General features: G+C 39.0%; 1 protein-coding gene across 4 annotated transcripts in view; it reads left to right on the top strand.

Annotated features, from left to right (window-relative positions):
- The window catches only part of DIS3L2 (DIS3 like 3'-5' exoribonuclease 2), a 373,789-nt gene that overhangs the window by 105,438 nt on the left and 244,050 nt on the right, over positions 1-24,301 (top strand). For all 4 annotated transcript variants that reach the window (XM_033229839.1, XM_033229837.1, XM_033229838.1 and 1 more), the window contains exon 6: positions 24,004-24,238. In XM_033229839.1, coding sequence (XP_033085730.1) covers positions 24,004-24,238 — 235 coding nt within the window. The remainder of the gene's footprint in view (positions 1-24,003; positions 24,239-24,301) is intronic.

The following is a 24,301-nucleotide window of genomic DNA, read 5'->3' as shown; positions in this document are numbered from 1 at the left end:
AAGTATACTTTTAAAAATAAAAACAAGGAGGGTACTTACATGTCTAAAAGGAAACACTGTTTTTCTATACTACTCTCAACACTTCTGACATAAACTATGTGGATTTTCCACACCAACTAGTTCTCCTCAGACTCTAATTGGGTGTCCTACATTTTAACTCAGTCCTCACACTACGCAGAGTTAGCACAGACCCCACAGGTTAAGGACTCATACCACAAGACTGCCCTCCACCCAGGTGCCAGTCACAGTCTGGGCTGCCTGTACTTCGGACTGGCTATTATTTGGGGATTCCCATAGCCCCCTCAGGTCCAGTAATTTGCTATAATGGTTTATAAAACTCAGGGAAACATTGACTTATGTTTACCAGTTTATTATAAAGGATATTGCAAGGAATACAGATGAATAGCCAGATGAAGAGGTACATAGTGCCTCTATGGAAGGGTGTGGAGCTGCCATACCCTCTTGAAGTCCTCCACCCTACCAGCATCTCCCTGTGTTTACCAACCCCGAAGCTTTCTGAACTCATTTATGGTTTTTATGGAGGCCACATTACACAGGGGTGATAGATGAAATCATTGGTCATTGAACTGAATCTCCAGCCCCTTGTCCCTTTCTGGAGGTCAGGGGGTTGGGCTGAAAGTTCCAACCCTCTAATCATGTGGTTCATTCTCTGGCAGCTGGCCCCATCCTCCAGGAGTCCCTCGTTCGCATAATCTGAGGTATGTTCGAAAGGGACTTACTACCAATAACAAAAGATGTTCCTCTCACCCCATCAGTAAGAAAATTCGTGGGATTTTTAGGAGTTCTGTATTAGGAACTGGGGATGAAGAACAAATTTATATTTTTAAATTATTTCATAATATCATAGTATCAGTTAGTGTTTCTTTTCTTCTTCAATGATGCGACCATTCAACAAATATTATTTTGGACATCTACTGTGTACCAGATAAGAGAACATATCATTGAATATAACGCAGTGTGCTGTCCTCATGGAACATGCAGAAAGTTTATATTGTCTGTTAGGCTAGAATGGATCCATGGAGGCTTACTTTCAAAACCTATTCTGTCTTTATTTAAGAACCATAGAAGATTTAAGTAATACTTTAACATTTGGAAACTACTTTAACAAATGGAAAAGCCAGAAGTGACTTACTTTTTTCTAATTTGAAAGGAAAATTCTTTTCTTTTAGCAGAGACCTCTAAATTCATTAGGGAAACAACAACCGACCAATCATACGAAATTCATAAAGTATGATTTTTGTCATAGAACCAGTAAGTTAAATGGCTTTCCTCAACTCATTCATTTTAGGCTTATTTGACACCTTTTTGAGTTATGAAAACTCCAGTGTCAGATGGCTTTACCAGTGAATGCTTTCAAATGTTTAAAACAGGTAAATAACACCAATCTTACAAAACTATTCTGGAGAACAGAAAAATGTTTTATGAGGCCAGCATGCCCTTGATATCAAAACCTGACAAAGATAATAAAATATAAGAAAATTGTGGGGAAAGCCCTCTTATAAACACTGATACAAATGCCCTAAATAAAGTAACAGAAAATTGAATCCATTGATATGTATTAGGTATAATACATTATGACCAGGTAAGATTTATTCCACTAATGTAAGATTGGAGGATTACTGTTCAAAACTCAAATAATGTAATTCATCATGTTACCAGAAGAAAGGAAAAATCTTATGGTTACTCTAGTTTCTGTAGAAAGTGTTTGATGAAATTAAAGATCCATTCATGATAAGTACTAGTAATAGAAGAAGACTTTCATCTAATAAAGGCTTCTTACAAAAGCCTACAGTAAACATCATAGCTAATGTTGAAACGGTGAAAGCTTTCCCTCTGATGATGGGAATGAAGCGAGGATGCTCACTATCATTACTTTTATTCCATGTTATATCATAGACTATAGTTAATGTAATAAAGCAAGAAAAAAGATAGGAGGATTGGGAAAGTAAGACAGTACTCATCATTTTCAGACTAGTTGATTGTATACATGGAGAATTAAAAGGGCTGCTACATACAAAGTCAGCCTACAAAAATTATTTGTATTTCTGTGTATCAACAACAAAGAAAAAATGTTACCCTTATGTTGGCATGTAAAAAAGAGTTTTCAAGACCTCAACACTGAAAACGACCCAATGTTATCAAAAGATGCTAAAGATGCTCTAACTAAACGGTCATGGACTGTAAAATTTATTTTGGTAAAAATATTAATTCTTCCCAAATTGATCGCTGCATTTAACAGAGTCCAAGCCAGCATTCCAGCAATCGTTGTTGTGTGTGTGTGTGGAAAGTAACAAGCTGATTTTAAAAATAGATGACAATGCAAAGGACTGAAATAACTGAGACAATTTTGAAGTACAAAGCTGGAGTTCTTAAACTGCCCAACATCAAGACTTACCATAAGTGAGCACAGTTAAAATGGTATGGTATTTAGTATAAGGAGAGATACATAAGCTGATGAATGGAATACAAAGTCCAGTAATAGACTCATATATGGTCACTTGATTATGACAAAGGTGACAGTGCAATGCAGTGGAGGAAAGAATGCTCTTTTCAACAAGTGGTGCAAGGCTGATTGGTTATCCACTTGGAGAAGAAAGGTGTTGACCTTTATTTTATACCATGCACAAAAATCAATTCTAGGTAGATAAAAAAAACCTAAATGTGAAAGGTAGAACAGTAAAGCTTTTCGAGGAAAACATGGTACCATATTTTCATGACTTTAGGGGCACCAAAAATTTCTTATAAAAACAGGACACAAAAAATAGGCCTGGCGTGGTGCCTCATACCTGTAATCCCAGCACTTTGGGAGGCTGAGATGGGCAGATCACCTGAGGTCAGGAGTTGGAGACCAGCCTGGCCAACATGGTGAAACCCCGTTTCTACTAAAAATAGAAAAATTAGCTGGGCCTGGTGGTGTGTGGCTATAGTCACAGCTACTCAGGAGGCTGAGGCAGGACAGTCACTTGAACTCAGAAGGCGGAGGTGAGCTGAGATCATGCCCCTGCACTCCAGACTGGGTGACAGAGCAAGACTCCATCTCAAAACAACAACAACAACAAAAAACAAAAAACACCAACCATGAAGGAGAAAAATTAATAGATTGGAGTACATTAAAGAACTCTTCAAAAATACCACAAGGAAAGTAAATATTAATCTACACAATGGGAGAAGATATATGCAACCAGGTATATATTCTACAAAGGACTCCTAACTAGAATTTATAAAGAATTCCCTGTTATAATTGAGAAAAAAACCAGACAACAGATAGCAAAATGGGCAAACGAGTGATGCAGGCCCTTCACAAAAAGCTATCCAAATGGCCAATGCACTTAGGAAAAGATGCTCAGCTTTATCAGTTATCAGGGAAACGCAAGTCAAAAGCAGTGCTACTTCACTTCTGCCTGAAGGGCCAAAATAAATAGGTAAACAATACTAACAGTCGGTAAGGTGTAGAGTAACTGGAATTCTCATATACTGCTAGCGGGAATGTCGATATAGCTGCTTTGGAAAACTGCTTGGCATCATTTGCTAAAGTTGCTGATATCTTGTGGCCCAGAATTTTCATTCCCAGGTATATGGCCAACAGAAATGGGTACATTTGTACACAAAAAAATATGTCTAGGAATCTTCCTACCAATATGATATAAAATAGCCCCAAACTGGAAACCACCCAAATCTCAATAGTAAAATGGATATATTGTATGTATATATAATAGAATACAGTCTAGCAGAGAGAATGGATGAACTACAGCAATGTGCAGCAATTAAGTATGAATCTAATGGCCAAACACAAAACTACTGATGTTTCTACTTATAAGCATAAAACTATAGTTTTATCAGGATATTATTTGTCTTTGTAGGGACAATAATTGAAAGGGGCAAGAGAAGAGCTTCTTGAGTGTTGGTTCTGGCAGGCAGAATTGTAAGATGGCCCTCAAGATTCTCCTCCTTAAATATACACACCATGTATAATTCCCTCACCTTGAGTGTGGGTGGCACCTGTGAATATGATGGAGTATCTTTCCTATGAGCAAGTCACAATTTTGGGCAGAGGCAAAGGGCTTTTGCAGATGTTATTGAAGTCCCTAATCAGCTGACTTTAAGTTTACTGTAAGAGAGATTATCCTTGTGGACCTGACCTCATCAGGTGAACCCTTTAAAATAGCATCCAGGAGTTAGAGATTCTTCTTTGCTGCCCTTGAAGAAACAAACTGCCAGGAGTTTTATAGCTTCAAGAAAATGAATTTTGCCGACAGCCACCCAGGCTTCTGTTAGGACTCTAATTGTTAAACTGTAGATGAGATGGCAGCCCCAGCTGACCGACACCTTGATTACAGCCTTGAGATCGCCACTAGAGAACCCAGCTAAGCCATACCGAGATACTCGACCCACAGAAGTCGTAAGATAATAAATGTGTCTTGTTTTAAACTGCTAAGTTTGTGGTAAGTTTCTGTGTCACATAGAAAACTAACATACTAGTGAGACTCTGTTTCCTCATCTTGGTTAGTGTTGTATGTGGGCGTTGTTTATTTGTAAAAATTCATCATATTATGCATTTATCGTTTGTGTATTTTTCTATATGTAATTAAAAATGAGTTATATTATCCAAAAGTGTTTATTTTAAAACAAGAGAAAAATTAATGGCATTCCTCTGTATTCCCTTTAACCAGTACACAAATATAATCAAATAGTTATGTTGTAATTGCAATGGTCAGTTTGAACACAAGCAGATTTGGTCACAAAAAGTTAAATATTTCTTCCCATAAGTGAACTCACCCTCTGTCCTTGCTCTCATTGACATGTCACTTATATTTTACATCCCCCCCACCATGGTTTCACTATGAGAGTGGTAGAGTCTCAAAGCTGGAGATGTAATGATTTTTCACTTTTCTGTTTCAAAGTTGATAAAACTGGGATGTGCTTCAAGTTAAGTATTGAGTAACAAAGCTAGTACCTCAGTTCTTGAAAGCTCTAATTCTGTGGCCTTTTCCTCATATCATAGAGCTTCTAGAATCTAAAAGAAATACATGCATTTTGGTAATGGTTTTTGTCATAGATGCAGTTTGATCTGGGTAGAGGGTATTGAGTTGGGCAGTAACATTCTCTGTTTCTGATTAGAACTAGTAAGCCAATTTTGCAGGTTGTGGAAGGTGTATGGGAAAGATTCGTTTAGCCACAAATGTCTACTATACCTAACCTTTATCCTATGCACTGGGATGTCATTGTCACCAATTATCTGTTTTGAGTTTCTGTTTACCACACATGGCTTCCTGCTCTTCCAAATTTTCCCAGACTCATACTGCTTTACAGCCTTCCTCCTTCTTGAGTCAATAAGAAGTTAGATAAGCCCCTACTTTTCCCAGTGTGGACACAGAACTGGACTCTGTATATGTGTGAGTGGCTGTAAATCCAGGTTTAAGTCAGTCACTGATCATGAAGAATCCTTGGGTTAAGGCTTCTATTTGAAATCCTGACTCAGTGATTTAAGAAAGCATTGCAGAATTAAATTTAACAGTTATGGCATGTAGATGCATCTAAACATGTTTCGTCCATAAAGCATGTTTTTCTTTGTGCCCATTTTCTTAAATGGTTTTATAACTTATGACCTTTTTGTTTTTCCTTTTTTACATGCTGATCCTGAGTTCATAGTATTGTATTTTGGAAAAGCTAGAAATACTAAAATAGTGCTTCTGGGGTAAAGCATCTGTCAGTATTTCCATTATGAAATGCAATTTTAAAGGGTTTAGAAGTCAGCTGTAAAAATTTGTTCTTGGCTGATATTTTGTATACAAAAATCTCTGCCCAGGATAATTTTCAGAAGAATTCTTGCAACAGCATAAACTGTAAGGTTATATGGCAGAACCAGCTTACAGTGAACTCATTTTTTATGCTTCTATCAAAGTAGGGAAAAGATGAACGCTTTTAAAATGATTAAAATAAAAACAATATGAAATCTGTATTCTAGACTTATATGCTCAGAAAATTGTTGGTTTTAAAAGATAGTTACTCTGCCACTCTACTATCACAAGGCTCGCCGTTGGCTTAACTATCAAAAATAATAGCACCACTAAACCCAGCATAAGCCCTGAATCTTAGGTGACTTCAGAACAACTCTTTTTACAAATTTTTTTAAAAAATAATTTCAACTTTTATTTTAGATTCCTGGGGTACATGCGCAGGTTTGTTACCTGACTATATTGTGTGATACTGAGGTATGGGGTATGATTGATCCTGTCACCCAGTTACTGAACATAGTACCCAATAGTTAGTTTTTCAACTCTTGCCCCATCCCTTCCTTCTCCCTCTGGAAGTCCCCACTGTCTGTTGTTGCTGTCTTTATTTCCCTGAGTACCCATTGTTTAGCCTCCACTTTTAAGTGAGAACATGTGGTATTTGGTTTTTTGTTCTTGAGCTAATTCACTTAGGATAGTGGCCTCCAACTTCATCCATGGTGCTGGAAAGGACATGATTTCATTCTTTTTTAATGGCTACATGGTATTCCATGGTGTATGTGTACCACATTTTCTTTATCCAGTCCAACACTGGACTGGGCACCTGGGTTGATTCGATGTCTTTCCTATTGTGTATAGTGCTGCAATGAACATATGAGTACACGTATCTTTTTGGTAGAACAATTTATTTTCTTTTGGATGTATACCCAGTAGTGGCATTGCTGAGATTTTTTTCTATAGAGTTGTTTGAACTCCTTATACATTCTGGTTGTTAATCCCTTGTCAGCCATCTGTAAAGGGATATGCAGATATTTTCTCCATTTTGTGGGTTGTCTCTTCACTTTCTCCATTTTGTGGATTTTTTCCATTCTGTGGGTTGCCTCTTCATTTTGTTGATTGTTTCCTTTGCTGTGCGGACGCTTTTTAACTTGATGTGATCCCATTTGTCCATTTTTGCTTTGGTCGCCTGTGGTTGTAGGGTATCGCTCAAGAAGTCTTTGCCCACTCCAATGTCCTGGAGAGTTTCCTCAATGTTTTCTTTTAGTAGTTTAATAGTTTGAGGTCTTAGATTTAAGTTTTTAATCTATTTTGATGTGATTTTTGTATATGGCAAAAGATCGGGCTCTAATTTTATTTTTCTACATTTAGATAACCAGTTTTCCCAGCACCATTTATTGAAGAAACTGGGTTCTCTATTCTTTTCCATTGGTCTATGTGCCTTTTTTTTATGCCAGTATCCTACTGTTTTGGTTGCTGTAGCTCTGTAGTGTAATTTGAAGTCTGGTAATGTGACTTTTCCAGTTGCGTTCCTTTTACTTAGGATAGCTTTGGCTATTCTGGGTCTTTTATGGCTTCATATAAATTTGAAGATTTTTTTCTATGTATATGAAGAATATCTTTGGTATTTTGTTAGGTATTGCATTGAATCTGTAGATTGCTTTGGGTAGTATGCACATTTTAACATTATTAATTCTTCCAACCAATGAACATGGAATATCTTTACATATTTTGTGTGTCTTCTTCAATTTCTATCATCAGTGTTTTATAGTATTTATTGTAGTTGTCTTTTATTTCTTTGGTTAAGTTAATTTCAAGGTACTTAATTTTATTTGTAGCTATTAAAAATGCAATTACTTTCTTGATTTATTTTTCAGATTGTTCTCTGTTGGCATAGAGAAATGCTGCTTATTTTTGTATGTTGATTTTGTATCTTGCAACTTTACTGAAATTGTTTATTAGCTCTAAAATTTTTTTGGTGGTCTTTAGGTTTTTCCAAATATAAGATCATATTATCTGCAAACAAGAATACTTTGACTTCTTCCTTTCCAATTTGGGTACCCTTTCTTTCTTTCTCTTGTCTGATTGCTCTAGCTAGGACTTCCCAGAGCAACTTATTTAAGAACAGATTTTAGCAGCTCATTTTGAAAGCAGTATTTGGGGCTGCTCAGGGACTGTGTAACTCTAAAGATACTCTTTTTGTCTCTTTTTCCTAGTTGTTGAAAAATAGCTTGCTGTTTGTTACCTGGCTTAGGTGTCCTCAAAGAAAGTAAGAAGGGAAAGCAAAGACATGTTTCTTGCATGATTGGAGACTTAGTCCATGAAGCTGGAGAGCTTCTTGTTAATGTAACTTTCTTCCCAAATCTTCGGGCAGGTCTTAGCTTGAAAAGATCAACCATAATGAAGATAAGCTCCTTGCTTTTATGTTATTGTGAGCACACGTACACATATAGTTCTGCTGCATTTTACAGCTTGTGGCCAGGTTTTTTTTCTTATTCTTGTCTACTTTTTCTTCAACATTCAATCTCATAAGCAGATTGCCTCCAGGATAATTTTGTATGTGGCAGCCAGTCTAGCCTCAGAACTGGCAATAGCTTCCTTTGTTGTATTACTTCTGAACCATAGAAGTGCAGTTCCTGTGCAGAGAGCCTACAGGGAACATTTGAAGTCTTCTTGGTCTGAAATGAAACATGACTGTGTGTGAAATGTGAATTGGAAGTGATGTTGGGTTATATACAGTTACTCAGAAATAAAGTCTGCGTGGTGGAGAAGGAACTACCTCATTAAAGACATGCTTCTTTCCCTCACCACTCCTGTTCTTCAAGGTACTGATGCTGTACCACACTTGGGCCCAAACAAGGTTAAAACAAGAACAAGCCTTTGATTTATAAAGCTAAACAACTTTTCTTACTTTGTAAAAGGAAACAACTTCTTTAGACAAATAGGAAATTTGCTTCTAGACTCATCCTCTTCAGCTATGGGGTGGGCTGAGTTGGGGGGCTGCTATGCTGAGGTGAAGGAAAGTCGGCCTTGGCTTCAGAGGTTACTTTCAGCATGTTACTTTCTCTGGAGTCATCTCAGCTGAGAGGCAACTTCTCCATCCTTGCCTGGTCTGGTTTTAGTTGGCTTATTCTAGAGAGAGACAGGCATTCATGTTGTCATGATCCACTAGAAGCTCTAGGCTGGACTCTTAGGTGTGGAAGTGATAGTGGGCCTCTTAAAAGGAGAGAAGGCACTACCACACCACTGAGCGAATGTTTGAATTCACAGTTCCTGAAAAGCGGGTATGTTTAGTATAGAGATGCTCTTTGGGAAAGGGCAGATTGTTTTGCTTCTCAGAGGGATAATCTATCACTATAATTATATATTGAAGAGTAATGTACTGCTATCATTATTGTTCAAACTGCCCCTGATTTGACCAGTGGTAGCCCCCCAAGTTGATCCCTGTGCCATTTGGACATGTCCTCATCATTCTTTGAACACTTGTTTCCTAGTGATGTTCTCACCTCATCCTGTAACTTTCTCTTTGCTATCCCTCGAATCAGCCAGTTTTTCTAAGACTCCCTAGTTCCTTTTAATGGAGATATCCAGACTCTCCCAAGCCCTCTTAATGAACAGAAACTAGGAAAGACATGTATGTGTATATCTTCCCTCCTTCCCTCCTTTCTTCCTTCCTGCCTTCCTACCAGCCTGCCTATGTGCCGGCCTTACCTACTTACCTATCTTACCTACTCTGTCTTCATTTATCTTTCTCTCTCTCCTTTCCTTTCCTCCCTCCCTCCCTCCCTCCCTCCCTTCCTTCCTTTTCTTCCTTTTCTTTCTTTACTATAGCTTTGTAGTGAGCTTTAATATCTAGTGGTATCTGTTTTTCAAAATTATTTTGGCTCTTTGGGCTCCTGTGTATACTGATGGCAAATTTAGAATTGGCTTATCTACTTCTGTGAATAAAGCCTATTCGGATTGCATTGAGTCTGTAGATCAATTTGGGGTCCAAATGGCATATCCAGGATGGATATTATGGAGACTAAACCAGGGTGGTGGCAATGAAGGTAGAGCTGACAAGATTAGCTGTCAGCTGGGATGTGGGGTGGGTGTGTATGTGTGCGTGTGTGTGTTGCTGTGTGTTTGAGAGAGGGGGAGGTTGAGTTGGGGTGGGGAAGGGAATCGAATGACTGATTGATAAGGACTGCACAGGGATTTTGGCCTGAGTAATTGGAAGAATGGAGAGAGAGTGTTCATTCTTTGGCTGTTAACTAGATAAAAGGTACGTTTGGATTAGCTACCCTAAGCAAACAAAGTTCCCAACAAATATGCCCTTGAAAATGTCTGTAAATATGTCTTTTAAATGATAGCGCCCATAGTTAAATTTTCTAATGAAAAGCTTATTGGCAAGCCTTGTCAAGAGCTCCCTGTGGAAATATCAATTGCTTTTCTTGGCTTCAAGGTGCTTCCTGAACAGTGTATTATCCTTTGTCCCGAGTGTGCCATTAAGGGATTTGAAAGTTTGTTAAAACATGTGTGGCAAGTGAGTGCTGTCATTTAAGCCTAGCCAGGGAAGCCAAGAAATGAAAAGCAGCTCTTTGCTGGACTTCCTGACATGCTTTAGCTCTGAATCCGAGACTCAGGTAGTGGGATGGACAGGGCATTATTTCCTGTGCACAAAGCGTCAGTGGACACAGTTCTCAAGCCATTTCAGCAGAAAGTGCCTGTGGACATAGGTATATATGAATCTTTTGGAAAAACTCTGTTATAATAAGATGATAGCAACCCCCTGCCTAAGGAGAAGGTAATAGGGTTTATTTGCTGCAACAGAATTTTCCAGTGCTAATATAGACTTGCTCTTTTTATAAGATTTAAAACAGCACTCTTCAATGATGGTCTCTGTGCTCGAGGAAAGGTTTTTTCTATATCAGTAAACAGGGAAGCTATGAAATGGTTCATGTTTGGAGTTCGGGTGAGCCAGCATAATGGAAAGGTTACCTGGCATTTTTATTTAGGATTCCATTTGAATTTTTTGGTTACAGGGACTTTTTTTTGTTTGCTCTTCAATTTTGAAATACGGTATATTGATTTTAAAAGGAAAGGAAGAAAAACCTAATGCACATCAAACAGTTATGAAGTGGCCAGTTTCTTCTCTAGATCCTGGTAGGTTTGAATTTCTGTTTGCAGTTGGTCTAACTTACTACACAGTATAGATGAGATTTCCTGCTTTCTGAGTGACAGATTGCTACTTTACAACTCTGGAAAGATCAGGAAATGTCCCTCTGAGGTGTTGCCAGATCTAGGCTTTCTTTCCTTCATCTGGACATTTGTGACTTTTCTTGCTAAGACACTTGTTTTCAAGTTGGGGAGCATATAACTTTATGGTTATATTTGCATTTATATGGAAAATTGGAGTTATAATTTAGATATGAAGGCGTAGAATTATTCTAGAAAAATGAATTTATTTCAGTGTCTCCCAATTTTATTCATTTGCATTTATTTATCTTGTATCTCTTACGGTGATAAGTGTCAATTTTGATGAAATAATTGTTGACTATTTCCTGGTTTCCAGACACATTGTGTTAATGGAGGACATTGCAGTATCATGAAGTATCTTATGGACATGCATTTTAATTTAGCTGGCTCTTGCCGCTTAGTATTTATTTCTCGTTATTTTTTGCAAATGCTTCTTTTACAACTGATTCAAGTCTTTCTCATTCTCTTCAGAAGAAGAGAAAAGAGAATCAATATTTACTGAGCACATTCTATGTGCCAAGGATTGTGGGAGACTCTCAGAAATATAAAAATAAATGTAATGTGGTTTACTGTCTAGTGGAAGAAAAAATATGCAAACAAATAAATGGAATATAGCCCCATCAAGGAAACTTTTTTTTTTTTTTTGCGTTTGAGAAAGGATCTTGCTCTGTCACCCAGGCTTACCACGTGAGCAATGACACAATCACAGCTCATTGCAGCCTTGACTTCCTGGGTCCCAGTGATCCTTCCTCCTCCGCCTCTTGAGTAGATGGGACCACGGGTACATGCCACCATCCCTGGCTAATTTTTTATTTTTGGTAGAGATGGAGTTTTGCCATGTTGCCCAGGCTGGTCTTGAATTCTTGAACTCAAGCGATCTCCCTGCCTCGGACTCCCAAAGTGCTGAGGTTACAGCTTGAGCCACCACAACTGGCGGAGGAACCTTATAGTGAAAGAATGGCTAAGGATTAGCAGTGCTGCAGAGGAAGGCAACGACATTTATGCAGAGAGAGAGAAGTTAGCAGAGAAACATTCACAGAAGAGCTAGGTCTTGAATTTTGATTATTTGCTAGGCCAACAAAAGGTTCAGAGGCATTTCATGCAATGTGTGTCAGGGATGGGAGCTATATGGGTGGAGTTCACTCTGAATCTATTTGTTTTCAGCTCCTGTGGGTGGTTTCCTCCAGTGTCCAGGACTAAGAGAATTGGATTTAGAGTCCTAGACCTGTATGCATGTTAAAACTCTGCTATTTAGTAGCTGTGAGATTGTGACATGTCTGAACTCATTTCTTTCTCTGTGAGATGGAGACCCTCATTCTCCTGTGCATCACCCAGGGTCATTGGGTGGAGCAAATCAGTTACTGTGTTTGAAAGCACAGGGACGATTGTGCAATAGGATGTCAATATTCATAATAAAATCTTCAGTGTTTGTTGGGATTCCTGTATCCATAGTTATGTTTAAATTCTCTCTACTTTGCTCACTCCTGTTCTTTGTTGAAACCCCTTTATTTGAGTCTTCCCCAAGGGCTTTGTCCTCAGGTTCTCTTTTCAGTAGACACTTGGCCCTGAGTCACCTTTGCTTAACTACCAACCCATATTATGGGTAACTCTCTAATCTGATTTCTGTCCTCCAAGACACTTCTAGTCTCCAGACCTACATTTCCAGCTGCCACCTGGATGTTCCTCATCATCTTGCACTTCTCGAGTCATCTGAAGGCTGTATTTGTTTCCTTGTATGTAACTGCTCCTAACTTTTCTGTTTCTATTGTCTGAGTTCAGGGCCTTGCAATTATTTTTGACCCTTCCTTCCCCTTCCCCTTGCTTCAGGTTGCTCTTCAGGATTTAAAGGCTCCCAACTGAGTGTTTTGTTGTTATTAAATCCTTCACTTTACTTAAGCTCCTACCATGTTCCAGTCACCTGTGCTAAGAGATTTTCATTTGTTATCTTGGTTCCCACAATAGTTGTATGATATTAGACACTCTCGTTCCCATTTTAAAGATAATGCAATTGAGATTCAAAGAAACTAAATAACTTTTCCACGGTGACGTTGCGGGTAAGTGCAGAGCCATGACTCAAGCCAGTTGTATTGTCCTTAGAGATTGTGCTGTGAACCACTCCACTCTGCTTTCCCACTTCACTGACTTGACAGTAAAGGCCCAACTCATTAAGTTGGCACTTAGGGCTCTTGACATCTTGATCTTCCTTTCTCACTCTTATTTTATATTTTCATGATTATTTGCCATTCCTAAAGGAGAATTTGCATTTTCTGTTATCTTTGCTTTTCCATATGTTCTTTCTCAGCTTAGATACTTCTTTTTCGTGTGCACCTGTCAGAATCCTGAAGGAGACAGGACAGTGTAGTGGAATAAGCCAGGGCTCCAGAATCCAGTGGATCTGCTTTCTACTTTCCCTCGTAGTCCCGATTTCTACTACAAAGGGCTGGACCAGTTTACATTCACACTAGATATGTACTGCTTTGTGTTTTTGCTAGCGTTTTGTATTATCAGGATTTTTGGGTTTTGCCCATCTGTGGGTTTGCAGTGATATCTCATTGTGGCTTTAATTTGCATTTCTCTGACTAATAAGGCAGACCACCTTTTCATCTTTATTGCTTGACATCTCTATTTTGTGAAGTATTTTAGGCCTTTTCTTCCATTTTTCTATTGGATTACTTGTCTTTTATTGATCTATAGGAGTTCTTTATATATTCTGGGTATGAGCCCCTCTGTGGCTTGCCTTTTAAAATTTCTTTTATTATATCTTAGAATAAAAAGAATTTTTAATACAGTTGAGTTTATCATTATTTTTCTTTCATGGCAGTGTTTTTTATATATGTTTAAAACATATTTCCCAACATATTTTCTCATGTTTTCTAAAATTCTGCCAGCTTTTTAGATTATATCTTCCTTAGCTATTTCCCACTCCCAGTATTGCACAGTGTCTCTGACCCGGCAAATGTTCTTCTCTTTGAAATAGGATGCTACAAGGCATTTTGCCATTCCTCTGCCAACACAAGACCTGTGTTCCTCTTAAAGTGCTGATGTCATGCTACACCCAGCCTACTTTTCCAGAAGGATGCCTCCTCTTCTCCTGTGTCTCTGAAATTAGGATTCTGGGCTTAGGTCTGTTCCTTTAAGTGGTGAGCCTCTCATAGCTACCCCTCAGTTTCACCCATCCCTCATGGTATTTCTGGGTGCCCTCCACCCCTACCCACTGCCCCACCATGGGTCCTGCTGTAGAGGCCAGGTTGCTGTTCTCTGTCTTCCAGAGCATAGGGAATCCTGCCTGATGGAGACAGGCTTACTTTTTCCTTTCAGTACACTGCCATACCACTCTTAGCGCCCAATTTTACCTTCCAAAAGAAAACAGGAGGTAGATTACAGATCTGTCCTTGGTAAAACTAACTTCAGGATGTATCTGACACAAGTTTCTCTGTGTGTGTTTGGGAGTTGGGGGTGGGTCAAATAAAATAAGTATTGTAATGTGCTATTTCTAGAGCATTTTTAGTGGCTGCAAATGCCATTTATTTCTTATCAATACTCCTCAGTTGATCTCTGTCTGTATTTTCACTGCTTATTTTTATCAGCAGGGTTTTATGTGATGCCCATCCCACCCTGTTCATGGAAAAAGACTGAGAGTGAAAAAGTTCTTTAGGATCCAGTGATTTGATTCTCTCACTAATCTCTTTCTGTCCTGTCCTCCAGAGATTAGACTAAATCTCCAAGGGAGAAATAATCCCATTTGCAGCATTCTCTCAGGTAATAAGTGCAGTCCGCTGCCCCACCCTCACAGGTCTATGGAGAAACCAGAGGAATTTAAAAAGTCCTCAGTTAACCATGTCAGTAATATATCCGCTATCCTCAGGGCCCCTTCTTTCACTCTGAGCCCAGAGTTCTCCAAAATATTGGTCAGCCTGAACTGGTATCCTTTAGCACCAGGCCCTTTACTGTACTTTCTTATAGAGCATTTTCTTTCTTTCTTTTCTCTTCTTTCTTTCTTTCTCTCTCTTTCTTTCTCTCTCTCTCTCTCTTTCTCTCTCTCTCTCTCTCTCTCCTCTCTCTCTTTCTTTCTTTCTTTCTTTCTTTTCTTTCCCTTCCTTCCTTCCTTCCTTCCTTCCTTCCTTCCTTCCTTCCTTCCTTCCTTCCTTCCTTCCTTCCTTCCTTCCTTCCTTCCTTCCTTTCTCTTTCTTTCTTTCTCTCTCTCTCTCTCTCTTTCATTATTTTTTTGAGATGGAGTCTCGCTTTGTCACCCAGGCTGGAGTTCAGTGGTGTAATCTTGGCTCACTGCACCCTCCACCTCCCAGGTTCAAGTGATTCTCCTGCCTCAGCCTCCCGAGTAGCTGAGACTACAGATGTGTGCCACCATGTCCGACTAATTTTTGTATTTTTAATAGAGATGGGGTTTTGCTGTGTTGGCCAGGCTGGTCTCAAACTCCTGACCTCAGGTCATCTACCCACCTTGGCCTTCCAAAGTGCTGGGATTATAGGCGTGAGCCATTGTGCCCGGCCTAGAGTATTTTCTGTCTGCTTGTAAATATGCCCTTTTTTCCCCCCAACTGTGGAGGAAGGGTTTACTGCTTTCTTCTGATTCTCAGAGGGATCTGCTAACTTTCAAAGTTGAGAACCACTGATTTAGACTTCTTAACTCTTTCAAAGACAACCCCATGGAAGAAAACCTCTTACTTTACAGAGTCAAGAAAAATTAGGCTGCTAATTTCTGACCCACATACATTTGTGCTCGAGAACTTTTCTGAAAGCTCTTGCATCTTGATAATCTCCTATGTTCATTTTATTGTTCTTCTACCTGTTTATCCATTTATTCATCAAACATTGAGTACGTAGGTTAATTATGCAAATTTCTGTAGAATACGCAAAAATGTGTAGTATATAATTAGTGACCACATAGTCTTTACAGATGAGATAAATCGTATGCTTAGATAACACTAATGTAGTAAAGAAATTGAGAAGTGGTGAAGAGGCACAGATAAACTGCTTTGGGACTTCAAAGAAAGAGAAATTATTCTTGCCTGGGCAGGCAGGAGGATGGAGAGGAACTGGGAAGATTATGTGGTGGATTTTTAGATTATAGAAAATTTATGCTTTTTGGAGTAGGTCTTAAAAGATGGATAGATTTTAGGTATGTGGAGATATTAGATACAGTGTACCGTCTCTGGTTCTTTATTTGAAAGACAATTGGGTACTACTGTGTGCCAGGCCTAGCCATGGGCACTTCATGGAGTTTATTAGGGAAGATAGACTCTGAACAAATCATTTTCTAATCAATTGTCGTATTTGTTGACTCTGTTAGCATATATTTGAGTGGCTATTAAATGCTGCTCTCAACTCAGAATACAGCAGTGAATAGAATAGATACCTCTGTGTTCATGAAACCTATATTCTAGTTGGGGAAACAGAAAGTAAATAAGGAGATACATACTTTCTTATAGTGGTAAGTGCAAATGAAAATAAAGCTGGATAAGCAGATACACTCCAGCCTGGGTGACAGAGCAGGACTCTGTCTCAAAAAAAAAAAAAAATTATTGTTGAATATCAACTACTTATAAATGAGAGGGGTGTTTATTTCTGGACTCTTTTATTCTTTTTATCTGTATGTCTTTGACTCTTAAAAAGGTGATGGATGTTAGCAATACTGTTCAGTTGTTGTTTATTCAATGAGCAGTGTTAAGTTGGAAGTGACTGAAGAATTATCTTCAAAGAGTAGTCTCTATGGAATGAGTACATACGAGAATATTTTCAAAGAAGTTGAAATTCAGTACAACCTGAAGTGGAATCCACTAAGATGTGTTATAATTTATGGGATTACCAAGAGCAGAAATGATAGCAAAGTGGGGCTGTTTCAGTTACTGTGATCAGGGAAGCTTCTTTGACAGGCAGATATTTGAGCAGAGACTTGAACAAAATGAGAGGGCAGGCCCTATGAATAGCCAGGCAGAGAGCTTTCCAGATAGAAGGATAGCAAGTGAAAAAGCCCTATGATGGAAGGTTGTAGTATTCTAGGAACTGCAAGGAAGTCTCTGGAGTTGGAGTGTCATTTGCAAGAGAAGAACATGAGGATAGAAAATTGTAGAGCATGAGGATAGAAAAATGTCTAGATAAGGTCTTGTAGCATGGCAATAGAAGGAGGTTGGAAAGCTGTCGGGAGAATGACATGACTGATTTGTGTTTTAAAAGAATCACTCTAACTTTATTGGTCCAAAATGGAAATCAAGAGACCAATTATTGCAGTAATTCAGCATGGCAATAAAGGTTGTTTGGGTTTATGTAGTAACAGTGGAAATAGCAAGAAGATCCATTTAAAGGAAGGGCCACTGGGCTCTTCTGATGGATTGAATGTGGGGAATGAGAGGGAGAGAGTCAAGGGTAGTGCTATGGTTTAGGGCTGGAGGAACTGGATGGAAGGTGATGTCATCTGCTGAGAGAGCTGTGCTGGGTGAGGAGCAGGTTCTAGTGGGGATCAGGGGTTCTCTAGTTTGAGATGTCATCTAGGCAATTGAATATAAGTCTGAAGATGAGGGGAAAGATTGAGCTAGGCACTTAACTTTGGGAGTTCATAGCATGTAGAGAGAGACTTAAAGCCAAAAGACTGCATGAAATCACTTAAGAAGTGAGTATGGATGGATCTATCATTTCATCCCTAAATATTTCAGGTGTCTCCAAAAGTTAGAGATTTTTGAAAAACAGTCAGAATGAATTAATGATATTCATTGTCTAATCACTATTTACATTTCTCTGATTTTATCTCTCCTCCTTTTTTTACCTTTCTTTTCTTTTTTAAAAATACAGCACTGGGTATGGTGGCTCACACCTGTAATTTCAGCACTTTGGGAGGCTAAGGTGGGTGGATTGCTCGAGCTCAGGAGTTCAAGACCAGCCTGGGCAACATGATGAAACCCCATCTCTACAAAAAATACAAAAATTAGCCAGGCATGGTGGCGTGTGCCTGTAGTCCCAACTACTTGGGAGGCTGAAGTGGGAGGATCTCTTGAGCTTGGGAGGCAGAGGTTGCAGTGAGCTGAGATAGTGCTGCTGCACTTAAGTGTAGGTAATGAAGTGCAACTCTGTCTCAAAAAAAAAAAAAAAATATATATATATATATATATATATAGTTGGTTGGTTAGAATCAGGATTCAAATAAAGCCTACACAATTGCCTTTTGTTGATATGTAACAATTATTTTAATCTATAGGCTTACCCTTTTTTCTTGCAATTTATTTGTTGGCAAAACTGATTGATTTGTCCTATAGATTTTCTCACATTCTGAATGTGATTGAGTGTGCATGGTAATGTTGTTTAACATGTTCCTCTGTTCCATTTCCTATATTAGATCAGGTTTAATTTTTGGGGAAAAAATACTTTGTAGGTGGAGATGTGTACTTCCTGATATAGTGAATCAGGAAGCACTTTGGTTCTTTCTCTTTTTATAATATGCCTATTTATCAGTAGGTTCAGTATTGCCTCTGTGGTCCATCCATTATAAAACATCCATCCATTATTATTACCTCTCTGTTCCATCCATTATAAAACGTTCATCCGTTATAAAACTCCCTCTCCATCAGCTTATGACTTACTGGTTTTAGCAACCATTGATGATCATTACCTGAGTCCGTTATTCAGTAGGGATGGCAAAATGGCAGTACCGAAAGCCTTTTTTTTCCTTCTTAATTTAATTAGCTGAAACACTTGTATAAAGAAAACCTTTACCTCATCAATTACTTGGTTACCTTGAGGTACAGTTTGTACAAGCCAGGGAGAATAAATGCATAGAATTCTCCATAGTTAACCAGAGAAAGCCCCTTTATTATACTTCCTGTGTCTTTTAGACAAGACACTAGTAGCCATTGATTGCGGTCTTGTTTTCCCAGTATGACAGGAGGTTCCAGGGTTGTCTTGTCCATTTCCTGTTCCAGATTTGAATTAGCCATTTCTCTAAGGGGTCCCACACCCCCCCCTTTTTTTTTTTTTTGAGATGGAGTCTTGCTCTGTCGCCCAGGCTGGAGTGCAGTGGCGCAGTCTTGGCTCACTGCAACCTTTCCCTCCGGGTTCAAGTTATTCTCCTGCCTCAGCCTTCCCAAGTAGCTGGGACTACAGGCACATGCCACCATGCCTGGCTAATTTTTGTATTTTTAGTAGAGATAGGGTTTCGCTACGTTGACCAGGCTGGTCTCGAACTCTTGACCTCAGGTGATCCGCCCTCCTGATCCTCCCAAAATTCTGGGATTGCAAGCATGAGCCACCGCGCCTGGCCTCACACCCTTACTTTTAACCAGTATGCGATATGGAATGATTAGAGAGTACACAGGTTTTGAGTCCTGTGATCTCATGATGATCTTTTTCCCCCATACCTTTTGTTATTTTCTTATGTGTCTTAGGATAATAACATAGAATAAAATGCTTTAAAGAAGTAACATGTTAATTTATATTTTAATTGCACAGTTTTGAATGACTTAATTTATTAAGTCCTATTACCTCAGGGGTCTCCAACCCCTGGACCATGGACTGGTACTGGTCTGTGGCCTATTAGGAACTGGACCACACAGCAGGAGGTGAGCAGTGGGCAAGCGAGCATTACTGCCTGAGCTCTGCTTCCTGTCAGATCGGCAGGGGCGTTAGATTCTCATAGGAGCATGAACTCTATTGTGAACTGTGCATGCGAGAGATTTAGGTTGCATGCTCCTTATGAGAATCTAATGCTTGCTGGTCTGAGATGAAGCAATTTCATCCTGTAACACCCCCCTACCTCTGGTCTGTGGAAAAATTGTCTTCCACAAAACCAGTCCCTGGCACTGAAAAGGTTGGGGACTGCTGCCTTATAGCATTTTTTGGTTTAGTAACTCAAAAGTGAATTTAGTCCCTACAACACTAATTCTTCAGGATAAACCGTAAAGATTATCACAAAGTCGGATGTAGATTAGTTTTTGAATATGCTCTACAGTTAAGCTTGCTGTACTCTGGTTATTGCTTTCTACTGATCTTCTGTATTAGTCCATTTTCATGCTGTTGATAAAGACATACCCAAGACTGGGCAATTTACAAAAGGAAGAGGTTAATGGATTCACATCTCCACGTGGCTGGGGAGGCCTTCCAGTCATGGCAGAAGGTAAAAGCCATGTTTTACATGGCGGCCTACAAGGGAAGAGAACTTGTTCAGGGAAACTCCCCTTTATAAAACCATCAGATCACGTGAGACTTATTCACTGTCATGAGAACAGCCCAGGAAAGACCCACCCTCTATGATTCAATTACCTCCCATCTGGTGCCTCCCATGACATGTGGGAATTGTGGGAGCTACAATTCAAGATGAGATTTGGGTGGGGGCACAGCCAAACCATGTCACCTTCTCTTCCCATTCTCTTCTTAAACTTTGTATGCATGAGCCAAAACATGATTATTAAGTAGGCAGGCAGAATCATGCTGATTACAATTTATACCCTCCCACACATAATACATACATGCAGAGAAAGACTTTTCACTGTGAGAAAGTTCAGCCTGCAGATTGTATAACAAAGTCAGTATTTTGGTACCTATCATATTTTCTCCATGGTTGATGGGACCCAAATCCTTTGTGGAACCATTAGTGGCAGAAATAAATACATAATAGAAACTAAAGGCCTGAGCTCTTTGCATAATGTCTTCCTTTTTTTCTTTTTCTTGAGACAGAGTCTCACTCTGTTGCCCAGGCTGGAGTGCAGTGGTGTGATCTCAGCTCACTGCAGCCTCTGCCCCCTGAGCTCAAGTGATACTCTTGCCTGAGCCTCCTGAGTAGCTGGGATTACAGGCATTATATTTTATATTACAGCTGCCACCACACCCAGCTAATTTTTGTATTTTTAGTAGAGACAGGGTTTCACCATGTTGGCCAGGCTGATCTTGAACTCCTGACTTCAAGTGATCTGCCTGCCTTGTCCTCCCAAAGTGCTGGGACTACAGATGTGAGCCACTGTGCCAGGCCCATAATGTCTTTCCAGGAGACTACCTTTTACCTGCTAGTCCAACTGTAGTATGACAGTTGTTTTCTTGCCCAGAACTACTCTCTCTGAGGTAAAGTGTGTATGGGGATGATACAGGAAAAACCATTAGACCCTAGATTGTTCTGTAGCTACCATGCTTTAGACGTAGGGTGTACACCTGTGCCTTCTGCCTGTGCTTGGGCTGCTGTGACAGTACCCAAGGTTGTATTAGTTATTTGAGGATGATCAGGGCAGATGTTCCTAAATATTTCTGAATTTGCCAGGCACTTTTAAGGAAATTGAATGAATTTGTTGATTTAAGTGATATCAAATTCTTTTTCTGCCATAACTTGTCAGTAAATTTTCTTATTTTTGAATGATCTTCTTTGGGTCAGTTATGAAAACAAGGCTTATGTGGTAAAGCAGAAGTGCAGATGGGAGAGCTGGTTTTTTAATTGTACAGGCTGTGTATTCCTTTTCCAGAATAAGGAATTCTTATCCAAAATAAGGTCCTTCTTGGGACCAGAAGTGTTTTTTTATGTTTTGGATGTTTTTTGGATTTTGGAATATTTACATTATACCAGTTGAGCATCCTAAATCCTAAAATCTGAAATCTGAAATGCTCCACTGAGCATATCTTTTGAGTGTCATATTGATACTCAAAAAGTTTCATATTTTGGACCATTTTGGATTTTCAGATTAGGGATGTTCAACCTGTGTATCAGTGCCCTAGCTGTGGCTTCACTCACTTGAGCTCTTGCAGGAAGGGGCCTGAGGGAATCTTTTTGGAGATTGCTGGCCGGTAGAACTTTTTTGTAGTATTAAAGAGAGGGAGATGTGTCTGTTTCTAACTTCCCATGGACAGGTGAATGGACAAATGAATGTATGAATCAGACAAGAGTCAAAACACAGCAAAAAAGAAAATTTCATTAAATGTACTCAGGGACTGGGAAACAAGTTTTTAAAAAAGTTCATTAAACTTTTGCTCAAAAGTTTTGAGTGCAATTTTGCTCAAAAAAATAAAGCGTTGTTTACAAGTTTTTCTGTTACTGTATTTTTATGGAGTCAATTTTTACAAACTGAGGATATATTCTTACCTTTATTCTAATTGTTAATATCTTTGTAATATTTTACTTTGGTTTTCTGAGTCAATATTATAATATTAATTGTCTAGGGATGGTTATGTTAATTGAACCTACTGTATTAAAATGTTTTAGGAAAGATTTAATAACTTTTTCTGCCTTGTATAAGGTGAAGATCTTTCACTAAGCATGATCTTTGTGTTACTTTTAATTAGAACATTAGACCTATCAAATATAAACATGGTGAAACCGCTAGAGCTCTTTCACTTCATTCAGGTCTCTCCTCAAATGTGCTTCCTCTAAGCAGTATTTCCTAATCACCCTACTGATAAACTAGCCACACCCTCTCCATTATTCTCTCATTTACTTAACCAGCTTTCTCATTCTTTCAATATATTTAATTGCGCTTCTCATTAGTCGACTTTTGATTGTGTTCACTGTTCTGCCCTTGACACCTAGAACAGTTTCTGGCACCATGAAAGGGACTCCATAATGACTTGTTGAATGAGTAAATTGTTCATCATTTGTCACCCTGCTAGGATGTAGGACTCATGATGGTGCCTGGCAGGAGATGGGCATTCCAACATTTGTTTGAAAGAATAAAAGGAATGTTTACAAGTAGTGATCAAATTCATTCATTTATTTATATATATATACATGTGAGCATTTAAGTTTTAATTATATATTTAAATTGAACATAGATATTTCTCATCTAGAAATAGATTCTTAAAAAGGATGTGGTATTCAAGTAACATCCAGAACCTACAAAATCTGCTGCTTTTTTGCTAATGTGGATGGGCAGATATACCTGTAGGGTCACAGTTTTTTTCAGTGACTCAGTAACACCTGGTGTATTTTAATATAGTGCCCATAGACATCAGAGTGCTGTATGTGACAAACTCATAAAATGGATTAGTATCTGGATTGGTTTTTTATTTTATTTTATTTTATTTTAGAGATAGAATATCCCTTTGTCGTCCAGGCTGGAGTGCTGTGGTGTGATCATAGCTTACTGTAACTCCTAGGCTCAAGTAATCTTCCCACTTCAGCCTCCCAAGTAGCTAGGACTACAGGCGCCCCCCCCACCCCTCCCCCCACCCTTCCCCCCACCCCTTCCTCCACTATGCCTTGTTGATTTTTAAATTTTTTGTAGAGACAGGGTCTCAATATGTTGCCCAGGCTGGTCTTAAACTCCTCCTGCCCTGGCCTCCCATAGTTCTGAGATTACAGGTGTAAGTCACTGTGCCTGGCCTGGGTTTTTTTCCTCTACTTGCTTCATTAGTATTGTAGTGTAAATGTCCATCAGTGTGTGTGCTTTATATATTGATTTCAGGCCACAAAATGGGGAATTAAAGCTTTATTTTTGGAGACAGGGTCTTGCTTTGTTGCCTGGGCAGTGGGTGTAATCGTGACTCACTGCAACCTGTGCCTCTCAGGCTCAAGTGATCCTCCCACCTTAGCCTCCGAAGTAAAGCTTTATATTTTTATAAGAACATTTTATAAACTCTTGTTCACACTTAATTTTGTTTTTTTCCACTTCATCTTGTATTCTTGTGGTTTCCTTTGGGAACACTGTGGCATACTTTGTTGAGTTCTTTTATCATTCCCTAACTTACTAATTGTTCCTATTGTTCCTAATTGAGCCTTTATGAAGCAGCATGGTACTACTTCTAGTATTCAGGGCCTTTGGGGAGAGGTGATGAAAATGTAGATCAGAAATATGAGAAGTGGATAAGGCCTTAATTTGGGGCATCCTGAAGAACTGATTGTCAACCTGGCTTTGCTGGAGTGATTATGTGCTTTAGGTGGTCTGTGCTTCTGGAAAGTAAAGATCCTTTTTCGAACTACATGATTAGTGTCCAATATCATTAGCTTCTGTATATGCAGTTTCTTCCTTAGAAAAGAAAAATCTGCTCTTTTTTTTCTTCTCCCAGTGATTTAGCAGAATTTTTAAATTTTCTTCAGGTAGTTAAACCAGAGAACAATGACAAAGAAACAGAAGTTGCATATGAATCAGATATCCCCGAGGAGCTCTGTGGACACCATCTCCTGCAACAGTCCCTGAAAAGCTATAATGACAGTCCTGATGTCATTATAGAGGCTCAGTTTGATGGTAGCGACTCAGAAGATGGACATGGCATCACACAAAATGTGCTGGTTGATGGTGTTAAGAAACTCTCAGTTTGTGTTTCTGAAAAAGGTGAGTACTAGACTATTGTCTGACTTTTTTTTTCTTTAAGTACACTGATTAAGTATTGGAATT

Source organism: Trachypithecus francoisi, unplaced genomic scaffold, assembly GCF_009764315.1.
Source record: "Trachypithecus francoisi isolate TF-2019V2 unplaced genomic scaffold, Tfra_2.0 Lachesis_group13, whole genome shotgun sequence".
Lineage (NCBI taxonomy): Eukaryota > Metazoa > Chordata > Mammalia > Primates > Cercopithecidae > Trachypithecus > Trachypithecus francoisi.
Note: the sequence above shows the minus strand (reverse complement) of the source record. Positions and strands in the feature narration are given on the sequence as shown.